The sequence below is a fragment of the Biomphalaria glabrata genome, chromosome 17, assembly GCF_947242115.1.
Source record: "Biomphalaria glabrata chromosome 17, xgBioGlab47.1, whole genome shotgun sequence".
Lineage (NCBI taxonomy): Eukaryota > Metazoa > Mollusca > Gastropoda > Planorbidae > Biomphalaria > Biomphalaria glabrata.
This window is the reverse complement of record NC_074727.1, coordinates 9,473,888-9,498,265: the sequence shown is the minus strand read 5'-3', so window position 1 is coordinate 9,498,265 and position 24,378 is coordinate 9,473,888. Positions and strand designations below refer to the sequence as shown.

Here is a 24,378-nt window from a genome sequence, read left to right as displayed (position 1 = left end):
CACAACGACCAACCTCCTTTACTTTATTAAACTAATGTCAGGTACCCATTAGAGTAGTGTGGACTTAGGGGCGTCCTAAAAATCCCAAATTTCAGAATCCAACCTTTACCAAGGTTCGAACGAGAGACCACTGGGTTCGTAAGCCAAGCGCTTTATCACTTACCCCCCAGGCCACCCGAAGTTGTGTTTTACCTTGATGTTTAAAGTGTACTGTAATTCTTTGTGTTTTTTTTAAAGGGGTAGTGTAAGCTGTTGTTTTGACGTCTCGAACTATCTTTTCCATTCGCAAACTCTCATGTGACGAGAGAGAGAGAGAGAGAGAAATGGTTTTAAAGTATGGGATAAGAACGTGCACATTTGAGCATGTCTTAAGTATCTCCCCTTAATGCTTGTAGCAGAACCATAAATGGTCCGTGACTCGCTCTTCTATTTCCAGACCAAAGTGTTCACTGCCAACCAGGGCACGAAGCTCGGAAGTTTAGGCAACATCTACGCCGTGGACAACGACAAGACTGCGCCCAACAATGAAGTGACCTATGAGGTCATCCAGGCCCTGCCCTCCGACTCAACGAATTACATTTCTGCGTACAGCGATGGGTCAATCGCTTATATTGGTAAGTTTAGCATATAAGATACTTAATGGCCAGACCATTGGACAGTTATGAGATACCACGTTTTGTTTGGTGACTCATAATTCCGTTTTAACTATCTTCATCACACTATACAAATTATCTTAAGGCACATTTAGTTACGAATATCACTTTTGAACATTTAAGCATAATGCAGACATGCTCTTTAGTATTGCATCCAATACAGAAACACAAGTTTGTTATCCATTTTTTGTATACCAACTTGAAAAAGGGGTATCTTTAGTTAATTATAACCAATCAAATTTATTACTGACACAATCTCAATTTACATTACAAAGGATTTTTTTTTACCAAACCTCTACTTTTGTGTTATTTATTTTAGAGTTTTCTTCCTGGGCCCTGGGCCTCTTTTCTTTTTCTGTATGCCGTTCTTGTAAAAATCTCTTTCTAGGCAATTTTTTTTTTTAAATCAATTATTTTCAAGTTTAAAACAGGTAACATATTATTTAATAAAAAATAACAAATAAAATTATATTATTTCAACAATTTTTATGAGGAAAAAGTTACAATTATTGTAAGCACACATTATGTCAATACTACCCAATGTGATTGTAGTGTAGACTGAAGTTATATGTGCTTCTAAAAAAAAGTATAATTAAGGCAGTTCTATTTATTATTCAAGTCTATCTTTGTTCGTCCATCCTCGGTATGAGCGTGAAAAGAAACACATAATGTTGCTGTCTAAAACAATAAAATCATATAGGTAATGTTCACGTCGGATCTATTCAGACATGGGTTAGCAGGCAGGACCTTTTGCTTTGATTGTAAGCTATAGCAGCAGAGCCGGATTTAAGGGAGGGCAGAATAGAGACGCTTTGAGTAGAAGACTCGTTGAGCATTTTCCCTGTAAATAAACGTTTTAACGGTTTACTAAAGCGATATCCAGTTCTTTCAAGAGCGTCTGAAAAGCTGTGCTGACTCGCATGTGTGGTATAACTCTTGATTGGAGCATAAAAATTTATCCAATGTGATAGCAGTCTGGGTGAAAGCACAAACAGTAGAGACTGAATTAGACATAGCTTAAGGAACTATAAAGACAGGCTCGAGCTAAATGGGAGATGGCATAAACACGGCTTGGTGTTGGACCGAATTGATGTTGGAAATCAAGTGCCAGTGCTTCTTGTGACTGAATTAGAGACAGTATTATAAGCGTACATTAAGCACGGGATAAAACGATATTATTAATTAATATCTATTCCTTTTAAGACACATTAGGAAGTAATATGTAAGCATGTAGTTTAAATATTGGACTATTAGTGTTAGGTTAAATTTTAATTTAGGTGATGGCCAGAGACTGTAGATGTATACGACGTGACCACTGCCTGCTACACAAGTAAATATCACACCAGTACTGCGAGGACTATAGGAGGTAACCACTGCCTGCTACACAAGTAAATATCACACCAGTACTGCGAGGACTATAGGAGGTAACCACTGCCTGCTACACAAGTAAATATCACACCAGTACTGCGAGGACTATAGGACGTAACCACTGCCTGCTACACAAGTAAATATCACACCAGTACTGCGAGGACTATAGGAGGTAACCACTGCCTGCTACACAAGTAAATATCACACCAGTACTGCGAGGACTATAGGACGTAACCACTGCCTGCTACACAAGTAAATATCACACCAGTACTGCGAGGACTATAGGAGGTAACCACTGCCTGCTACACAAGTAAATATCACACCAGTACTGCGAGGACTATAGGACGTAACCACTGCCTGCTACACAAGTAAATATCACACCAGTACTGCGAGGACTATAGGAGGTAACCACTGCCTGCTACACAAGTAAATATCACACCAGTACTGCGAGGACTATAGGAGGTAACCACTGCCTGCTACACAAGTAAATATCACACCAGTACTGCGAGGACTATAGGACGTAACCACTGCCTGCTACACAAGTAAATATCACACCAGTACTGCGAGGACTATAGGAGGTAACCACTGCCTGCTACACAAGTAAATATCACACCAGTACTGCGAGGACTATAGGAGGTAACCACTGCCTGCTACACAAGTAAATATCACACCTGTACTGCGAGGACTATAGGACGTAACCACTGCCTGCTACACAAGTAAATATCACACCAGTACTGCGAGGACTATAGGACGTAACCACTGCCTGCTACACAAGTAAATATCACACCAGTACTGCGAGGACTATAGGAGGTAACCACTGCCTGCTACACAAGTAAATATCACACCAGTACTGCGAGGACTATAGGAGGTAACCACTGCCTGCTACACAAGTAAATATCACACCAGTACTGCGAGGACTATAGGACGTAACCACTGCCTGCTACACAAGTAAATATCACACCAGTACTGCGAGGACTATAGGACGTAACCACTGCCTGCTACACAAGTAAATATCACACCAGTACTGCGAGGACTATAGGAGGTAACCACTGCCTGCTACACAAGTAAATATCACACCAGTACTGCGAGGACTATAGGAGGTAACCACTGCCTGCTACACAAGTAAATATCACACCAGTACTGCGAGGACTATAGGAGGTAACCACTGCCTGCTACACAAGTAAATATCACACCAGTACTGCAAGGACTATAGGACGTAACCACTGCCTGCTACACAAGTAAATATCACACCAGTACTGCGAGGACTATAGGACGTAACCACTGCCTGCTACACAAGTAAATATCACACCAGTACTGCGAGGACTATAGGAGGTAACCACTGCCTGCTACACAAGTAAATATCACACCAGTACTGCGAGGACTATAGGAGGTAACCACTGCCTGCTACACAAGTAAATATCACACCAGTACTGCGAGGACTATAGGACGTAACCACTGCCTGCTACACAAGTAAATATCACACCAGTACTGCGAGGACTATAGGACGTAACCACTGCCTGCTACACAAGTAAATATCACACCAGTACTGCGAGGACTATAGGAGGTAACCACTGCCTGCTACACAAGTAAATATCACACCAGTACTGCGAGGACTATAGGAGGTAACCACTGCCTGCTACACAAGTAAATATCACACCAGTACTGCGAGGACTATAGGAGGTAACCACTGCCTGCTACACAAGTAAATATCACACCAGTACTGCGAGGACTATAGGACGTAACCACTGCCTGCTACACAAGTAAATATCACACCAGTACTGCGAGGACTATAGGAGGTAACCACTGCCTGCTACACAAGTAAATATCACACCAGTACTGCGAGGACTATAGGAGGTAACCACTGCCTGCTACACAAGTAAATATCACACCAGTACTGCGAGGACTATAGGAGGTAACCACTGCCTGCTACACAAGTAAATATCACACCAGTACTGCAAGGACTATAGGACGTAACCACTGCCTGCTACACAAGTAAATATCACACCAGTACTGCGAGGACTATAGGACGTAACCACTGCCTGCTACACAAGTAAATATCACACCAGTACTGCGAGGACTATAGGAGGTAACCACTGCCTGCTACACAAGTAAATATCACACCAGTACTGCGAGGACTATAGGAGGTAACCACTGCCTGCTACACAAGTAAATATCACACCAGTACTGCGAGGACTATAGGAGGTAACCACTGCCTGCTACACAAGTAAATATCACACCAGTACTGCGAGGACTATAGGAGGTAACCACTGCCTGCTACACAAGTAAATATCACACCAGTACTGCGAGGACTATAGGACCTAACCACTGCCTGCTACACAAGTACATATAACACAAGAACCTCTTGATGGGCTCCTCTCCAGCCAATAAGACAAATTTAGTGTGTTACAAAAAATGAGTAATCTAAATGTAAAGACATTCCAATGTAAAGATCGTACCTTTTTAAAAAAAAGTAATTATGTCATAACGTTTGATTCAGTTAGGACTACAAATAAGTAATAGTATCTTAAAAGTCAATGTTTTTACAACTTCTTAACAGAGTTAAACTACTTAAAAGTGTTTCAAATGAACAAACAAATGTTCTTCTTAAGTTCTAATGTGGGCCCCAACTGTTCTTAAGCCATGGGCCCAAGCGTAACGAGCTCCTTCGCGCCATGGTTGCTACGCCAAAGCTGTTGGCCCCTATTGCTTGTGGGCCCGGGTTCATTGAGCTCCTTCGCGCCATGGATGCTACGCAACTGGTCATGAACTCTCTGGGGTCTGTAAGAGTTATAAATGTTTACAAAGAATGAATCAATTAGGTTTATATAGAATCTAATAGTACAATATATAGACAGCTATGCATATATAGAAGGAGAAAGAAATTGCATTCTATTTTGTATAACCCGTTTTAGATTTAACTTATTTTTTATAATTAAATGGTTTAATTAAATCTTTAGTCATTTTCAACTTTGAGCAATTTTTGACAAAAAAAACAACGATAAATTTAATATTATGGTTTAAGATTAAGTAGTCTTCTTCCTATACACAATGACACTCCTCACTATTTTGGTACAGTCACTCATCCATTTTACGGATCTATCTCAAGAATTTTACCTGGTAATGAACATTTAATACACAACAAAATCAAAGACTCATACACAACACTTAAAAAGCTGTTATAAGGAAGCCTAGTGAATAGGATTAAGTGGGGGAGAGTTCTTGGGGTGACAGAATTCAAGGACACATTCAGAAACCTACACAGCAAACATATTACACCAAAAGCTAGAGAAGTAACTTATAGACTCATCTTTGGGATGACCCCTATAGTTAAAAAACGGGCAAATTATGTCTAGGAATGTAAATTAGGTCATCTTGAAAATGCTGATAACGAGAAGCATATATATTTGGAATGTCCATTATTTCTTAAAGTTAAAAATACTGTAAGAGACTTGTTAGAAGCTAACTGTGGCAACTATGTGAATCTAAACTTGTCAATTGTTTTAAACAAGTTGTCAAAACTGAAAAATAAAAATAAAATGGTTCATACTTTCAATTTGATTATTGTTTCTGAATATCGGAATCTAGTTTGGACTAGCAGGCTCAAGCTTTAAGTAATAATAAGGTGTTTGACTCTAATTACTTAGAATTGACATTTAGGAAAATCATTAATTTTAGGATAGAGTATTATTTAGTTAGATTTTTAAATATTTGTACAATACTCAAGCAGTATTCCAGAAATCGGGCTGGTGATATTTGATATTGTGATATTTGTTTTAAGATAGATGAAAAGAAATGTGTGTTTATTTGTGTTTTTTATATGTATAAAGAGTATGTATGTATGGTTATGCATGTATTAATGAATGTGTACGTATATTTGTGTATTTACTTTTATTCCCGGTTAGCTTTTAATTAGTTTTTGATATGCTATTCTTAGATCACATTTTTGGCTCTGAATAATCCATCAAATCTGATGGCTTCAGTACCTACTTGGTATGTGGGTGCGGTCATGCATGTGTTAGTGTGTACGTGTTGGTGTGTACTTGCTTTTTATTTTGGTTGGTTATCCTTTAGTCTAAAATATGCTAATCCTTGTATCATTTTTCTGTCTCTGATGGTTTTCAATAGTTTTTAAAGTATGTCTTTGCTATTAAATAATATTTTTTATAATTATTATGTAAAGTATTATGTATTATGTAAAGTAATTACGTATAGGTTAATCATGTTTCAGATTTTCTCTTTAATTCTTTATGATTTAATATTTGTGAAATGTGAGAACTTACAAATAAAAATTCAAAAAAAATTTTTTAAAAAGTAAAAAAAAAAAAAAATAATAAAAAGCCCACAATGAGGCTGGAGGGCCCAAAAAAGAGGCATATAAAGCCCAAAAAAAGAGGCAAAGAATAGAGGCCTAATGCCCAAGGATTCCTATGATGACAAAGCTAAAATTGAATAGCGCAAACTCTGAGGTTTCCTTAAAAAAACGATAAATTTGTAGAATAACTATGTCCATACTGAAATAGTTATTTTAGCATTTTTAAGTATCGTCCTTAAGTCCATGTTCCTGAAATGCATGTTCTTTTCAGGCGGCTTCAAATCTCATGCCATCTGATCAAAGGGATGTAACCAGAACGACTTTAACATTCTATCCTCTTGTCCTGCTTGCCTCTCTTGTTAAAAAAATATGTAATTTAATTATTAAGTTTATAATAAAGACATGCCAATTGTTTAATACTGATCACATAAACACACACACGCACAAATTAATCTTATCTTATCCATTACTTATCAAAATTGTGTAAATGAATATCTATAAAACATTATTGTATAATAAAGTTTCTCATTCATTGGAGAGGAGTATGATATATCACAAACCTTATGTTCATACATCTGAGCATTATAATTAATATATCAGTTTGATTTATACATTAGAGTTTTCAATTTTAAAAGCAATTAAGTTTTCTTTACACTACTTTTTTATTTATTTATTTTATTTTTTTACATTATCATTTTATTATTCGTATTTTTTTTTGGTTCTCATTTTACTTTAACTTACAATAACACTGCCAAGCAGTCAAGGTCATCTGGAAATATTGTTCCTGATCATTTCCACTGTTCATCGTAATACACCCGCCTCAGTTCATCAGTTATAAATTCATCACCGCGCATAAGCCAATAGTCAGAAACAGGTCAGTTTTTACAAAGCTTATATCAACACTGTCTGTCTGTCTGGTAAAGACTTTGTACACGTTATTTCACCCACACCCAATCTCTCGAGTAAAGCTGAAATTTTGCACGAATATTTCTTTTATAAGTGTGTAAACTTTAGGCTTGATCCGATATTGGGTACAGGAGAAATAACGTACAAACTTTTTCTGCTGACAGACAGACATAGTGAGTTGATGTAAGCTTTGCAAAAAGTATTGTATCGTGGAAACAAAATTATAATCATACCTAGCATCAATGTGTTTAATCAGATCTTTTTTTTTTTCAAATCAAAATCTTTTATTTGATAGTATTGAATAATTTTTTTTTCTTCAAGTTGTTATTGTAGATTTGTGTTTTATGAACAGAATGATTTCTGCGTGTTCATCAATTTAATTTACTATTTGTAGTTTACATCTTTACAGACATTGTTATTGATTTGGTATTTGAAAAATGAATAGAGATTTACACCACATGTAGTCCGCATGCCAGACAATCGCCTTCCCAAGCGACTTCTGTACGGGGAGTTGTGTGCAGGAAAGCGCTCTCAAGGAGGCCAATACAAGCGCTACAAAGACAGTCTCAAGAGCTCCTTCAAGGAATGCGATATCGACATTCACGGCTGGGAAGCACTAGCTCTCGATCGCTCCTCATGGCGTGAAGCTGTGATTCTCAGAGTCTCATGATTTGAAACAAGAGTGGCCAGGGTGATAGAGCGCCGAACCAACAAAAACCTGATAGAAGAAGCAGGCCTATCTGTAACTGACCTAACCCACCCATGCCACGTATGCGGCCGGCTTTTTAAAGCGAGGATTGGACTTTACAGCCATTTTCGCGTTCGTAGGAAATGAGAAATGTGCTCATCTTCGAGCACGAAGGAGGAGCTATACTATGATAATACTTCGCAAATACAGAGAGAAAAATGGAATCGTAACAATATTGTGTTAACACTCTGACAATACGCTGTAAAGATAAAATTTCCATTGCAGATCATTTGGTCCATACAGCAGATAATGTAAAGCTCATGTTTTTGTGGCCTACGGTTTACGAGGATGTCATGTGGCTTACTCAACGACCAACCGTCTTAACTTTTCCCCAACTAATGTCAGGTACCCATTAGAATTGGTTGGACTCAGAGGCGCCCTAAAGATCCCTTGATTAAAAATCCCAGTCTTCACAAGGATTCGAATATTCCGAGTAATTAAGTCAAGCGCTTTACCACTCAGCCACCGCGCCTCCGAGATACGCAGTAAAAACTTCATAATACTTTGTTATATGTATGGTAATACTGTGCAAATACTATGATGATACTTTGTAAATACTATGATAATACTTTGTAACTAATCTAATGATATTCAGGAATTATCCCGGAAGAAAACAGCGGGAAAACTTACACCCTCGTTGTGAAATGCAAAGATGGCGGATCTCCCCAGAGGACAGCCGTGAGCACTGTTGTCTTGTCCTACCAGACCACGACCAGCTCCAGCACCACATCAACTACCACCACGGCGACCACCACCACCGCGACAGCCAGCAGCACTACAAGCAGTTCATCCAGCAGCAACATCTTCGACAACTCTGCTTTTGTGGGAGTCTTTGCCTTACTGATGACTCTGCTAATACTGGGGCTCCTTGTCGGCCTCTATTTTCTCTTGAAGTATTGTGGAGTGTTCGGCGCATGCTCTGGCGGAGCAGCTAGTCAGGGTGTTGCAGGGCAGGCAGCTTCTGGGGCTTCAAGGAACTTATGCGGAGACAACTTCTGCTGTCCAAAACAGTAAGATATTTCTAAAAACAAAACAAAAAACAAACAAACAAACATTGTAATTTGTTTTACCTCAAGACATTGTTTTTTTGGTTGAAAATGTCTCATCCTTGTCTTATGTTGAGTCAGTAATATAATATAGTATTATATTTCTGGGGTGTGGCCTTTCTATTAAAGTTTTCTTTAAATTATTAAGAAACATTATTTCCGAAATAAAAAGGCTTCACTGAACATTCATAATGTATATTTAGATAAAAAAAATGTAAAAATTTATGCAAAATAAATCCAGTTCTTTTCTGTTTCCGCGACATTATCAAAACCCTACTGGACCCCACTTTAGGAGCCTACAATACGATCCTGGCTAAGTAGGTAGGGCGGACGTGAACAACCTTAAAATTAAAGAGACCCTGACGAAGAGAAACAAAAGATGTATTCTGCAATGTAGAACTTTGGGAAAGCGTATTGATTAATGGACATAATGCACTTCGTATTTAAAAAAGACTTAAGCAAAGATTAGATAATTTCGTTCTTGATTTGTTATTGCATTAACGGGTAATCTCCCCTGTTGTCTTTTAATGACTCGGTTACTTGTGAAATTATGTTGTTTTTTTTTCTAATTTAACAGCTTGAATTTTAATTAACCCTATAAGAAGTAAAAATGTTTGTTAGTATTTTCGATATTTTAATTTATTTAAGTCTTACTTCCCACAGAATGCGAATGAAGTGTATCATATGGACAACTATTAGATAACAGCATCTTCTCTATCCCCTTACTTTATCGTTAAGCTGATGGTGGTATAAGCAGTATTGTAAATAGAGATTGGATGCAATGCCAAATTTGCTTATAGGCGACATAAGCTATTGCTTAATGTCCACGCTTGTTGGGCTCGGCCCCTTAAAAAAATGATTACATGGATATTTTCAATCATTCTGGAGAGAGAACAAAGAAATAGAAATGCATTTCAAAGGGCCCCCCTATATCTTTAATAGCGTAGAGCCTTATCAAGTCTAGATGTGGCACTGAATGGATGACATTAATTTGGAAAAAAAAGGCTGGTCATATTTTGTTTAATTCTGGTTTGCAAAGACCGGGGCTAATTAAACAAAACAAGGGAGAAACCCAAACTATTTTGCTGAGAGTAACAATTTGTACATATGTGAGTTCTAGTTAGTGAATGCATACTTGTTTACCTTGTTGTGTTGCTACAGCAATGTGTCATCTTGGACTCTCAAGGAGACTTCCGACCCATGCTAGATCCACAGCTACTTGAACACTCAAAAAAAAAAAGAGACAAAAAAAAAAGAAAAACTTGATAAAAAAAAAACTTGATTTAAAAATTGATAAATGTTGTCGTATTACAATTTAAAATGTTTATTTCGGGAAGATTTAATCTTTTGTCTTGTTCTATTCTGTTCTCTTTCGTTCTGTTCCCATGAGTTTGTAGCCTTATCTTATCATTTCTGGTATAAACCTGCCAACTTTCTTTTGTTCTATATTACTTACTACACCCTTAAATACACGTATTTCTGAATTTGACTAGCCCTGTAGTTAAACAATATATATATGAGGTAGATGTTTATACATAACAAGTCTTCTACTTTCTATTTTCAGAAAACAAGTTGAGCCTGTTGACGATTAGTAAGTAGCACATAATGTATTGAACATTCATCCTCTTAATTTTCAACGAACTCTGTAAAAAATACTCTAAGGATCGGCAGCTCTCCGATACAGTTTGTTATCAGCGGCGTCCCAGGTTCTGGTAGGATGTAGCAATGTGTGCTTGTTTTCATCAGGGAATCCCGAAGTTTTTCTTATGTTTGGGAATAGCCGAAAAGCATCATAGTTTTGGACACATTAGCTGCTTTGAAATGGGGAACATCGTTTGGACCATTACTAATTGCAAAGCTTTCAACTCATTGACATGACTCATCATGTAAAAATTATCATATCTTATTTTTTCCCTTTGTTATTATTACGCTTATCCATGTCAACATGCCCCTCACCAGATCACTTTGATATATAATTATTTGTGATGTTTTTCAAAGATGGACTATCTCTTCACGTTTTTCTACAATACCTCTATTTAAGTCAGAACTTCATAGAAGCTGGAGGGTGGAAAGTGTAGAGTGGAACAAGGACGCTGATCTCAAAAACGGCTCTAACGATGTTCCAAAAATTTAAGAGTTAATGTATACCTCTGAGAAAAGAATTACTCATTCGTTAGCCACATGGGAAAAACAATGGTTTCACCGTTATAATTTTTCAAAGTAAAAAAATAAATAAATGTAGATTTAGCTAGAGAACTAGATCTAGAACCAACATCGGTTTTGAAAGGACAATCGCTTTCGAGAATTTCCAAATGTAAGGCTTTATTGATTTAAGATTTTATTCAATTAATGTTCAAGAATATCGTGCACATTATCTTCTAAATCTAGATTTAAAGGTCTATCCGAGAAATATTATTAAGTCTAGTAGATCTATCCATGCGCTTAACCAGGATTATTTCTCGGGAGGAGAGTAAAAATATTTCTTTTTCTTTTAATCCAGCATTCATTAGCTGTTAAGAGATTAACAATCTCTATTTAAGTTGTATAAAGAAGGTATCACCTACTTAATACTGCACTCTATATGCTATTCTTGTTTAATCTCTAACTCAGGGGTTCTCAACCTGTGAATCTCGACCCACTTGGGGGTTGATTGACGATTTGCCAGGGGTCGCCTAAGACCATCGAAAATATGAATAGTTATTGTCTTTTCTTCTATTGTTGTGTGTGTGTGGGGGGGGGGAGGGGGGTCGCGGCAGAGTTGGGGATTGTAAAAAGGGGTCGCCTAGCATAAAAGGTTGAGAACCGCTGCTCTAACTGAAAACTTTGTAAAGCTCATATCCCTGTGTTTCGTAAGCCAAATTTTATTCACAATAACCAATAGCGCCAACCCACAGTTCTTGTATCAATAAAAAAACTAATGATAATATGGTATATAACACAAAGTGTCTAGCAGTAAATTACGTAAACTAAACTTAACGCTTGAAGGGCTGCACGAGGCTTGCTTGTGAACAGTAAGAAAAACATTTTTTTTTAAATTAGTAAAAAATTGCCAAGACTAATGTATTTTCTAGAGATGTTTTTCCCTTCTATTGTTAACAGCATCAACTACGATGTACGAACTAATGCTGATTACAAAGATGCCTACTGGAAAACTGGTTTGTGATACAATACATACATTTTCATCTCATTTAGATTTCAAAACATACAGTATAACTATAGATCAGGGTCTGTAATTAAGGTCGGTTTTATTTCTACTTCTACAGGTGATAACTATGAGTCTGGGCTAGGATTTAATCCCCAGGATGGTAGTAAGCCCAAACCTCTGACAGGATTCAGGCATCTGGCTCTACCGCCTCCACCAGCAATTACGACAACATTTTAACTTAAAATTTTTAAGTTCGATGAAACGGCTTCAACATGGTGGTCTTCCTTTGAAGTGATCCTCTTCTATTTATAGAATGATTCGTTTACTACGATCTGTGACGTTTCTCACGCATGCGCATTTACAAGTGTTTATAACGTACTTATTTTTTAAAATCTATAGCTAACAGTCAGTGTAAACATGGATTGCTTACTTTCTGGTGGATATAGATAAATCAGGTGGACAGTGGCGTCACTAGGGGGGTGCGGGGGTGCGGTCCGCACCGGGTGACACCCGTTAAGGGGATGACACCCAAGTAAAAAAATGCACTTTAAATTGAATCTATTGAATTTTTAGCTAGCACCTTAATATCAGGAGGCCAACCAATAGTCACTGTTTAACAAATGACGACATTCTTCAGGCATAAAATATGATTGAGATCTCAGATAAAATTAATGTAATTTTTTTAGAATTTGAAAGGTCTGAAAGCAACACATTTGACATTTTGTGAGTAAAGAGTGTCCATGAGATGATGGAAATGTTATGTAGATAAAACCCTTAACACGTTTATAAATGTTTTAGCAAACAACATAAAAAATTCAACTGAATTTTAAAATTTAATAAACACTCATTTTATAGTTGTTGTATTTTTGTTACCATTAAAATATGTATTACAGCGCAACAAACGAACGAAAAAAATTTTTTTTAATGGGAGGTTGGGGGTGGACCGGGGTGACACTCTGAGCTGACCGCACCGGGTGACACCCACCCTAGTGGCGCCACTGCCAGTGGATACAGTCAATATGCTTGGAAACAGTTAAAATTGTTTCCATAGCAACTGAATAAGTATAAAATAAAAGCCAGTTAAAATAAATCAATCCATATTTTGTTTTAGAAACCTTCTTAAAGTTATCACAAAAATGCTACGTTGAGCGACGTTTCATGGTAAAAAAAAAAAGTGATTATTGTTAATCCATAAATAATGACAAGATATATGTCATACAATGCATAAGTATCTATATAGTGTTTTGAAATTTCAATAAGTCATTAGGTGTAATGTTCATTGAACAATAGATAGTAAAACTCTGATTTCAAATTATTAATGTAACAAACTCTAAACTGATCTTGGCCTGGGGCTTAGAATGTTGATACATTTTTGTCCCATTTGCTTATACAATGAAGACATGACGTTAAGAGTTTTATATTCGCTATGCTCTGAATAACAATATAGTCGTATTCCAACTAAAAATACGACAGTTGAAACTTGTTTATATTTATACATTTGTACTTCACTGTATAATTTATCAATCAGGAAGACCAATTAAATGTCTATTAAAGATGCTTAGATAAGACTAAAGAAATATTTTTACAATAAATATGACTGCAATACATGCAACTTGATTTATTTCTATTATTTTATATTGCTTATCATGCAACTGTTTTGATTTACACTACGTGTTTTCAAATAAGCTACAATGGGTTATATAACGAAACATATCGTGAGGGATTAAAGATTTATTCACATTTTCGCTTGTGTTGTAAAAGTTATTAGTTCTAGGGCTAGCCATCTCAGAAGGAATATTTTAGCAGATCTGCGTTTTTAAAGACCGTCCGTAATTTCTTACTGTAGATGAAATCAGGTTATTGCAAAATATCAATAAAAGAATATCCCAAAGCGCTCAGGCTAGAGGCGAGGCCGAATGCTGAGAATACCGGGGGTAAAAATTCCCTCCATTCCTTCTCTTTACCGCATGCACCGTGAAGGTGTCCCTTAGATGGCCTTTAAGTAACGGTTTGTTAATAGTGGCATGTTTGTTGGGGCTTTCTTCCATCCCTCCAGGACTCAGTCCCACAGTATCCAGGGGTTCTGTTTTGCTTCAGTATCGACCTAATCGTCTCATGTAACACCGATTTCTGACCGAGCGCCACTAAAGACATTGACAGTTACTGTTCCTGAGTGGTCTTTTAGATACAAACAACAAGACATTTAAAACACTGACATATATATACATAGAGAGAAAGGGGATAAAGTTTGACTGATGTATTATGAATATGTTCTAACGATTACGTCGCTATTGTTCATTTTAGTCATAGACAAGTAGCAAAATGTTTTTGTTCAGATCCATTTCTACATTGTGAAGCTTACAATGTTTTATCATTCTATTAATTTCTAATAGACTTCTCACAATCATTACTCAAGACTCTAGATTCACATTTGTATTGTTAAGACGTGGGATTTAACTAAAGAAAATAACTCACCGATTCTCAGATTGCTTGGTATCTCTCTGATTGCAGAAGCACAACCCAACTATGATCAATCACTAACATAAATTAAAGAAAAACAATCTTCAATCCTCAGTCGAGAAATCCAAACCCATAACTAAAGTTTCCTAACACATTTACACACTAGTTAATGTCATTTACGTCCACCAGCATCAACAAAAAACCACCCTACTTTGCACGTGAAAAAAAAAAGGTTAGTCAGGGAGGAACAGGGTTACAACAGTATGTTTCATTTGTACATTTGCATATTTCAAAACATCCTTGGAACTTACACTTGCTATTCATCGGAAGTCAAATAAAAGTAGACATTGAACTATATCTTCAGGGCTACAGGACAAACTGTGCAAGATGTTTTTCTAAATCTTTCTTAATTTCAGCGTGTTGTGTGAATTGCAACAGCCTAATGCAGCATTTCTCACTAAAAAAAATTATTTTTGAAACATTAAAATGGTCAAGCTAGTTTTTTTTAAATGTCTGAACTTTCGGCTAGTAATATCTTTACAAAAAAAATATTAAACTGTCATCATTATAGTGCCAATACTATAGATATAACTTTTTAAAAAGAAAAACTTAATAAAAATATTTGATGACATTAAAATAAGAACATTTTTGGTCATTGAGTCCTAACAGCGATTTCATTCGATGCAAGGGAGTTAACACCAAAATTAAAGCTTATTTCAACTTATTATCTATCTTTTACGAGCAATGTACCTCTTGGCTGTCAGCACATGCACTCAACTAGCAACCAACAGAATGGTGGACTGGTAGTGAGATTTGTAGTCCATACTATCTTCACGATGGTCAGTCTATCTATCTATGTTAAAACAAATCCAGTCTTGTGTATTATAATTTTTTTTATTAAAAAGAAAAACTTCAGTAGCTTTCCAAGAACTATCTAATTGACAATACAAAAAAATTATTTAAAAAACACATGTTATAAATTTAGAAGACAACCACCTAGATCCTAGTAGATATTTAGAAGTCTTGTGCCATAAATATTGACGTCATAGTTGAGATGTCGTAAATAACAAACCTCGTTCCTAATAATAAAACTAACCAGTGTCTTACTCCTAATACGTATCGATCTGTCTATCGATCAGTTACTTAAGGTGTGTACCTTTCCACTTATACTCTCTCTCTCACACACACACATTTTTCCCCTCTCTACTCTTTCTTTATTTAAAAATACTTTGGATTAGCTCATTTCCTTTAGTCTCGTGCGCCCGAATCACGCTAGACTGTCCATACATTGATTCTTTACTTTTGAAATAGAACACCAAATCACACTAGACTGTCCATACATTGATTCTTTACTTTTGAAATAGAACACCAAATCACACTAGACTGTCGATACATTGATTCTTTACTTTTGAAATAGAACACCAAATCACACTAGACTGTCCATACATTGATTCTTTACTTTTGAAATAGAACACCAAATCACACTAGACTGTCCATACATTGATTCTTTACTTTTGAAATAGAACACCAAATCACGCTAGACTGTCCATACATTGATTCTTTACTTTTGAAATAGAACACCAAATCACGCTAGACTGTCCATACATTGATTCTTTACTTATGAAATAGAACACCAAATCACACTAGACTGTCCATACATTGATTCTTTACTTTTGAAATAGAACACCAAATCACGCTAGACTGTCCATACATTGATTCTTTACTTTTGAAATAGAACACCAAATCACGCTAGACTGTCCATACATTGATTCTTTACTTTTGAAATAGAACACCAAATCACGCTAGACTGTCCATACATTGATTCTTTACTTTTGAAATAGAACACCAAATCACACTAGACTGTCCATACATTGATTCTTTACTTTTGAAATGGAACACCAAATCACACTAGACTGTCCATACATTGATTCTTTACTTTTGAAATGGAACACCAAATCATGCTAGACTGTCCATACATTGATTCTTTACTTTTGAAATGGAACACCGAATCATGCTAGACTGTTCATACATTGATTCTTTACTTTTGAAATGGAACACCGAATCATGCTAGACTGTCCATACATTGATTCTTTACTTTTGAAATGGAACACCGAATCACGCTAGACTGTCCATACATTGATTCTTTACTTTTGAAATGGAACACTGAATCATGCTAGACTGTCCATACATTGATTCTTTACTTTTGAAATGGAACACCGAATCATGCTAGACTGTCCATACATTGATTCTTTACTTTTGAAATGGAACACCGAATCACGCTAGACTGTCCATACATTGATTCTTTACTTTTGAAATGGAACACCAAATCACACTAGACTGTCCATACATTGATTCTTTACTTTTGAAATGGAACACTGAATCATGCTAGACTGTCCATACATTGATTCTTTACTTTTGAAATGGAACACCAAATCATGCTAGACTGTCCATACATTGATTCTTTACTTTTGAAATGGAACACTGAATCATGCTAGACTGTCCATACATTAATTCTTTACTTTTGAAATGGAACACCGAATCACGCTAGACTGTCCATACATTGATTCTTTACTTTTGAAATGGAACACCGAATCATGCTAGACTGTCCATACATTGATTCTTTACTTTTGAAATGGAACACTGAATCATGCTAGACTGTCCATACATTGATTCTTTACTTTTGAAATGGAACACCGAATCACGCTAGACTGTCCATACATTGATTCTTTACTTTTGAAATGGAACACCGAATCACGCTAAACTGTCCATACATTGATTCTTTACTTTTGAAATGGAACACCAAATCATGCTAGACTGTCCATACATTGATTCTTTACTTTTGAAATGGAACACTGAATCATGCTAGACTGTCCATACATTGATACTTTACTTTTGAAATGGAACACCGAATCATGCTAGACTGTCCATACATTGATTCTTTACTTTTGAAATGGAACACCGAATCACGCTAGACTGTCCATACATTGATTCTTTACTTTTGAAATGGAACACCGAATCACGCTAGACTGTCCATACATTGATTCTTTACTTTTGAAATGGAACACCAAATCATGCTAGACTGTCCATACATTGATTCTTTACTTTTGAAATGGAACACTGAATCATGCTAGACTGTCCATACATTGATTCTTTACTTTTGAAATGGAACACCGAATCACGCTAGACTGTCCATACATTGATTCTTTACTTTTGAAATGGAACACCGAATCACGCTAGACTGTCCATACATTGATTCTTTACTTTTGAAATGGAACACCGAATCATGCTAGACTGTCCATACATTGATTCTTTACTTTTGAAATGGAACACTGAATCATGCTAGACTGTCCATACATTGATTCTTTACTTTTAAAATGGAACACCGAATCATGCTAGACTGTCCATACATTGATTCTTTACTTTTGAAATGGAACACTGAATCATGCTAGACTGTCCATACATTGATTCTTTACTTTTGAAATGGAACACCGAATCATGCTAGACTGTCCATACATTGATTCTTTACTTTTGAAATGGAACACTGAATCATGCTAGACTGTCCATACATTGATTCTTTACTTTTGAAATGGAACACTGAATCATGCTAGACTGTCCATACATTGATTCTTTACTTTTGAAATGGAACACTGAATCATGCTAGACTGTCCATACATTGATTCTTTACTTTTGAAATGGAACACTGAATCATGCTAGACTGTCCATACATTGATTCTTTACTTTTGAAATGGAACACCGAATCACGCTCGACTGTCCATACATTGATTCTTTACTTTTGAAATGGAACACCGAATCACGCTAGACTGTCCATACATTGATTCTTTACTTTTGAAATGGAACACCGAATCACACTAGACTGTCCATACATTGATTCTTTACTTTTGAAATAGAACACCAAATCACACTAGACTGTCCATACATTGATTCTTTACTTATGAAATAGAACACTGAATCATGCTAGACTGTCCATACATTGATTCTTTACTTTTGAAATAGAACACCAAATCACACTAGACTGTCCATACATTGATTCTTTACTTTTGAAATGGAACACTGAATCACACTAGACTGTCCATACATTGATTCTTTACTTTTGAAATAGAACACCAAATCATGCTAGACTGTCCATACATTGATTCTTTACTTTTGAAATGGAACACCAAATCATGCTAGACTGTCCATACATTGATTCTTTACTTTTGAAATAGAACACCAAATCATGCTAGACTGTCCATACATTGATTCTTTACTTTTGAAATAGAACACCAAATCATGCTAGACTGTCCATACATTGATTCTTTACTTTTGAAATAGAACACCAAATCATGCTAGACTGTCCATACATTGATTCTTTACTTTTGAAATAGAACACCAAATCATGCTAGACTGTCCATACATTGATTCTTTACTTTTGAAATAGAACACCAAATCACACTGGACTGTCCATACATTGATTCTTTACTTTTGAAATAGAACACCGAATCATGCTAGACTGTCCATACATTGATTCTTTACTTTTGAAATGGAACACTGAATCATGCTAGACTGTCCATACATTGATTCTTTACTTTTGAAATGGAACACTGAATCATGCTAGACTGTTCATACATTGATTCTTTACTTTTGAAATGGAACACTGAATCATGCTAGACTGTCCATACATTGATTCTTTACTTTTAAAATGTAACACTGAATCATGCTAGACTGCCCATACATTGATTCTTTACTTTTGAAATGGAACACTGAATCATGCTAGACTGTCCATACATTGATTCTTTACTTTTGAAATAGAACACCAAATCATGCTAGACTGTCCATACATTGATTCTTTACTTTTGAAATAGAACACCAAATCATGCTAGACTGTCCATACATTGATTCTTTACTTTTGAAATAGAACACCAAATCACACTGGACTGTCCATACATTGATTCTTTACTTTTGAAATGGAACACCGAATCATGCTAGACTGTCCATACATTGATTCTTTACTTTTGAAATGGAACACCGAATCATGCTAGACTGTCCATACATTGATTCTTTACTTTTGAAATGGAACACTGAATCATGCTAGACTGTCCATACATTGATTCTTTACTTTTGAAATGGAACACTGAATCATGCTAGAATGTCCATACATTGATTCTTTACTTTTGAAATGGAACACGGAATCATGCTAGACTGTCCATACATTGATTCTTTACTTTTGAAATGGAACACCGAATCATGCTAGACTGTCCATACATTGATTCTTTACTTTTGAAATGGAACACTGAATCATGCTAGACTGTCCATACATTGATTCTTTACTTTTGAAATGGAACACTGAATCATGCTAGACTGTCCATACATTGATTCTTTACTTTTGAAATGGAACACTGAATCATTCTAGACTGTCCATACATTGATTCTTTACTTTTGAAATGGAACACTGAATCATGCTAGACTGTCCATACATTGATTCTTTACTTTTGAAATGGAACACCGAATCATGCTAGACTGTCCATACATTGATTCTTTACTTTTGAAATGGAACACTGAATCATGCTAGACTGTCCATACATTGATTCTTTACTTTTGAAATGGAACACTGAATCATGCTAGACTGTCCATACATTGATTCTTTACTTTTGAAATGGAACACTGAATCATGCTAGACTGTCCATACATTGATTCTTTACTTTTGAAATGGAACACCGAATCATGCTAGACTGTCCATACATTGATTCTTTACTTTTGAAATGGAACACTGAATCATGCTAGACTGTCCATACATTGATTCTTTACTTTTGAAATGGAACACTGAATCATGCTAGACTGTCCATACATTGATTCTTTACTTTTGAAATAGAACACCAAATCATGCTAGACTGTCCATACATTGATTCTTTACTTTTGAAATGGAACACTGAATCATGCTAGACTGTCCATACATTGATTCTTTACTTTTGAAATGGAACACTGAATCATGCTAGACTGTCCATACATTGATTCTTTACTTTTGAAATGGAACACCGAATCACGCTAGACTGTCCATACATTGATTCTTTACTTTTGAAATGGAACACCGAATCATGCTAGACTGTCCATACATTGATTCTTTACTTTTGAAATGGAACACTGAATCATGCTAGACTGTCCATACATTGATTCTTTACTTTTGAAATGGAACACTGAATCATGCTAGACTGTCCATACATTGATTCTTTACTTTTGAAATGGAACACTGAATCATGCTAGACTGTCCATACATTGATTCTTTACTTTTGAAATGGAACACCGAATCATGCTAGACTGTCCATACATTGATTCTTTACTTTTGAAATAGAACACCAAATCATGCTAGACTGTCCATACATTGATTCTTTACTTTTGAAATGGAACACTGAATCATGCTAGACTGTCCATACATTGATTCTTTACTTTTGAAATGGAACACTGAATCATGCTAGACTGTCCATACATTGATTCTTTACTTTTGAAATGGAACACTGAATCATGCTAGACTGTCCATACATTGATTCTTTACTTTTGAAATAGAACACCAAATCATGCTAGACTGTCCATACATTGATTCTTTACTTTTGAAATGGAACACTGAATCATGCTAGACTGTCCATACATTGATTCTTTACTTTTGAAATGGAACACTGAATCATGCTAGACTGTCCATACATTGATTCTTTACTTTTGAAATGGAACACTGAATCATGCTAGACTGTCCATACATTGATTCTATACTTTTGAAATGGAACACTGAATCATGCTAGACTGTCCATACATTGATTCTTTACTTTTGAAATGGAACACTGAATCATGCTAGACTGTCCATACATTGATTCTTTACTTTTGAAATGGAACACTGAATCATGCTAGACTGTCCATACATTGATTCTTTACTTTTGAAATGGAACACTGAATCATGCTAGACTGTCCATACATTGATTCTTTACTTTTGAAATGGAACACCGAATCACGCTAGACTGTCCATACATTGATTCTTTACTTTTGAAATGGAACACCGAATCATGCTAGACTGTCCATACATTGATTCTTTACTTTTGAAATGGAACACTGAATCATGCTAGACTGTCCATACATTGATTCTTTACTTTTGAAATGGAACACTGAATCATGCTAGACTGTCCATACATTGATTCTTTACTTTTGAAATGGAAGTATACGCCTTTGTTTTTCAACGATTTATAAAAAGATAATATCAGTGGTTAGTTGTGAGTTTTCTAAGAAAACCACAAACAAACTTTTATTGACTTAATCTATCTATCTATCCATCTATATATCTTCCAGGGTGTGCTGTGGGCTCTGGACTGTCTTTTTTTTTTAACGAGAAGGTTAACTAGACCTTGATAATTTAATGGGTGTTAATATTAGATAATTAATTTATTTATATTTTTGCTCTTGCTGGTTAGTAGGAATCACTTATATTAATTAAAAGCTTCCTTGAATAATACATCTTTAAAGCATTGTTTTTTTTTATCTGGCTTACATTTACACTCCATTTATTCTGTCATTTTGAAACAGGATATTGATAAAACTTTCAAAGTTATAATTTATGTCACATCAAGTCAAAACAGACTGCCTTTTACGTCCAGTATAGAGATATAACAGACCTGTAAAATATTCTCTTCGTAGATATATTTAGTCACATACAGGAGTAAACAAGGAACTTAGTTTTCAAGTAATTATTGATCATTATGTTGTTTCAACTCATATTTGATCTATGTGCTAGCTAACAGGGTCTTCGCCCCAACAGCGGTGGCTCTGATAACAAACGGATAACTTTAATATTACAAACTTGTGACATAAATCATTGGCTATTCGTGTTAATATTGTCATAGAGCTAAAATATAAACAAATCTTATCACAGTTCTATAAATACCAGTTGTTGTCATAATATAATATTTGTGTATATGTTTTGATGCCAAAAAAACAGTTACATTATGAACATCTTGTAATTTCCAAGGATTAACTCTTTCTCTTCGTAATTATTTTCTTCGTTCAAATAGATTTATCCACTTCGCTCATTTGTATTTCACTACCCTGTGATGATTAAACTTCAATAACTTGTTTGTTTATCAGAAAATGTTTTATTTGGTATCGAATTATAGGGGAATGCATGCTCTTTTTAAGCAGCACAAATTAACGTTTATAAATTTAAAAAATCGATATAACACCTACGGCTATCTGTTGTTCACAGCCGTCTCAGACTTCTGTGCTTCTGTGAACTGTATTTAGTTTAAAGAGTGGTATTGGTCTGCGCAAGCCAAATATCACTTTAAAAATACTTTGCGCAGGCTGAAGGCATTACGCATTTTATAGAACTAACTAATGACTAGCATCAACAGAGTCGATAAAAGGATGCCTCTAAACGTCGCCTGCTGAAATGTCCACAACACTGCAGGACAGCAACAAGAGTGAATGCCCTCAACGGAAGTCTGCATTGGTGGCATTAAAGTTGGCCCGGCTAGATGTAGAAATAGCTGCCCTTAGTGTGGTAAGCTTGGCGAGCCAAGGGTCGCTGACTGAAAGGGGGGCTGTCTACACCCTATACTGGTCTGGAAGAGGCCTGAGGAGCACAGGCGATTGGGAGTGGCTTTCATGATAAAACAATCTCTTGCCAAGAAACTACCAAACGAAAATCCACTGCCCAGGACTGACAAAGACGGCGAAAAGAAAATCTTAATCGACCACAGGCGGACTATGGTTATGCTTGACCTGGATGTGGCAAAATATATAGGTCACAGTTGCGGCTGCGTAGCCACCAAAAATACTGCATTCCTCATTAATCTTAGGACTCGAAGAGATGCCTTTATTAGTATTATAATTATAATTATTATCTTGTTAGCCCTTGTGCTAAACTTAAATATTTATACCCTATCCATAATCTACCCAATAGTTATATAACATAAAAGTGGAGTCTACAAATTAAAAAGACAAAAACGAACGGAATATCATGAGAATAGCTATCAATTCGAAAAAGATCACAATGGCAATGGCCATCACGATGAACTGCTGCCTCTTAAAATAAAAAAGCTGAAACAAATCACGTGCATGATCACGAGGTGGTCAGTTCTCGCAGGTAACAGTACCAGAAAAACAAATGTAGACAAAGAAAGCGATGGGGAGACAACATTAAAAGAAAGAAGGGAATGGAGAAAGATTGTCGTCAGATCAGGTGTGGTTCCCCATCAAAGGTAGGTGACAAACAAACCGATTTATTGCAGTGCTATTTCCCCTGTCTAATTGGTCTAGATATAAGCGAAGTTTTATGTGTTCCCTCTACTTAAAATGTCTTTGATAATACATTCTCTCAAGTTCGTATGGGAAAGTCATTTATGTGGCTTATGTGTGGACTTTGTGTGGATGTGTGTGGCTTGTATATACATGTGGCTGTGTGGACGTATGTACCTTGTGTGTGGACTTTGTGTGCACGTGTGTGGCTTGTGTATGCCAGTGCCTGTGTGTTGACATGTGTCTTGTGAGTGGACGTTTTTGGACATGTGTGGCAGTATAATGCATTGACTTTAATTTCAAAGATTAAGAATGGATGACTGTATTGACCTAGTGCATCTGTGTTTTTTTTTTGTTCTGTGACTGAGCAACTGTGCTACTCTCTCTGTCCGTCTGTCAATCTGTCTCTCTTTTTTACATTGGCTATAAATATAAAATAATCTCGCTTAAGGTCTTTAACTTAACAGAGT

General features: G+C 36.0%; 1 protein-coding gene across 4 annotated transcripts in view; it reads left to right on the top strand.

The window, feature by feature from the left end:
* The window catches only part of LOC106057095 (cadherin-23-like), a 32,428-nt gene extending 18,642 nt beyond the window's left edge, over window positions 1–13,786 (top strand). For 3 of the 4 annotated variants that reach the window (XM_056016339.1, XM_056016338.1, XM_056016337.1), the window contains 5 exons: window positions 437–614; window positions 8,583–8,997; window positions 10,598–10,624; window positions 12,133–12,188; window positions 12,297–13,786. In XM_056016339.1, coding sequence (XP_055872314.1) covers window positions 437–614; window positions 8,583–8,997; window positions 10,598–10,624; window positions 12,133–12,188; window positions 12,297–12,415 — 795 coding nt within the window. In that variant the 3' untranslated portion in view covers window positions 12,416–13,786. The remainder of the gene's footprint in view (window positions 1–436; window positions 615–8,582; window positions 8,998–10,597; window positions 10,625–12,132; window positions 12,189–12,296) is intronic. The other variant, XM_056016341.1, reaches the window with a different exon arrangement.
* Window positions 13,787–24,378: the final 10,592 nt, after the last annotated feature.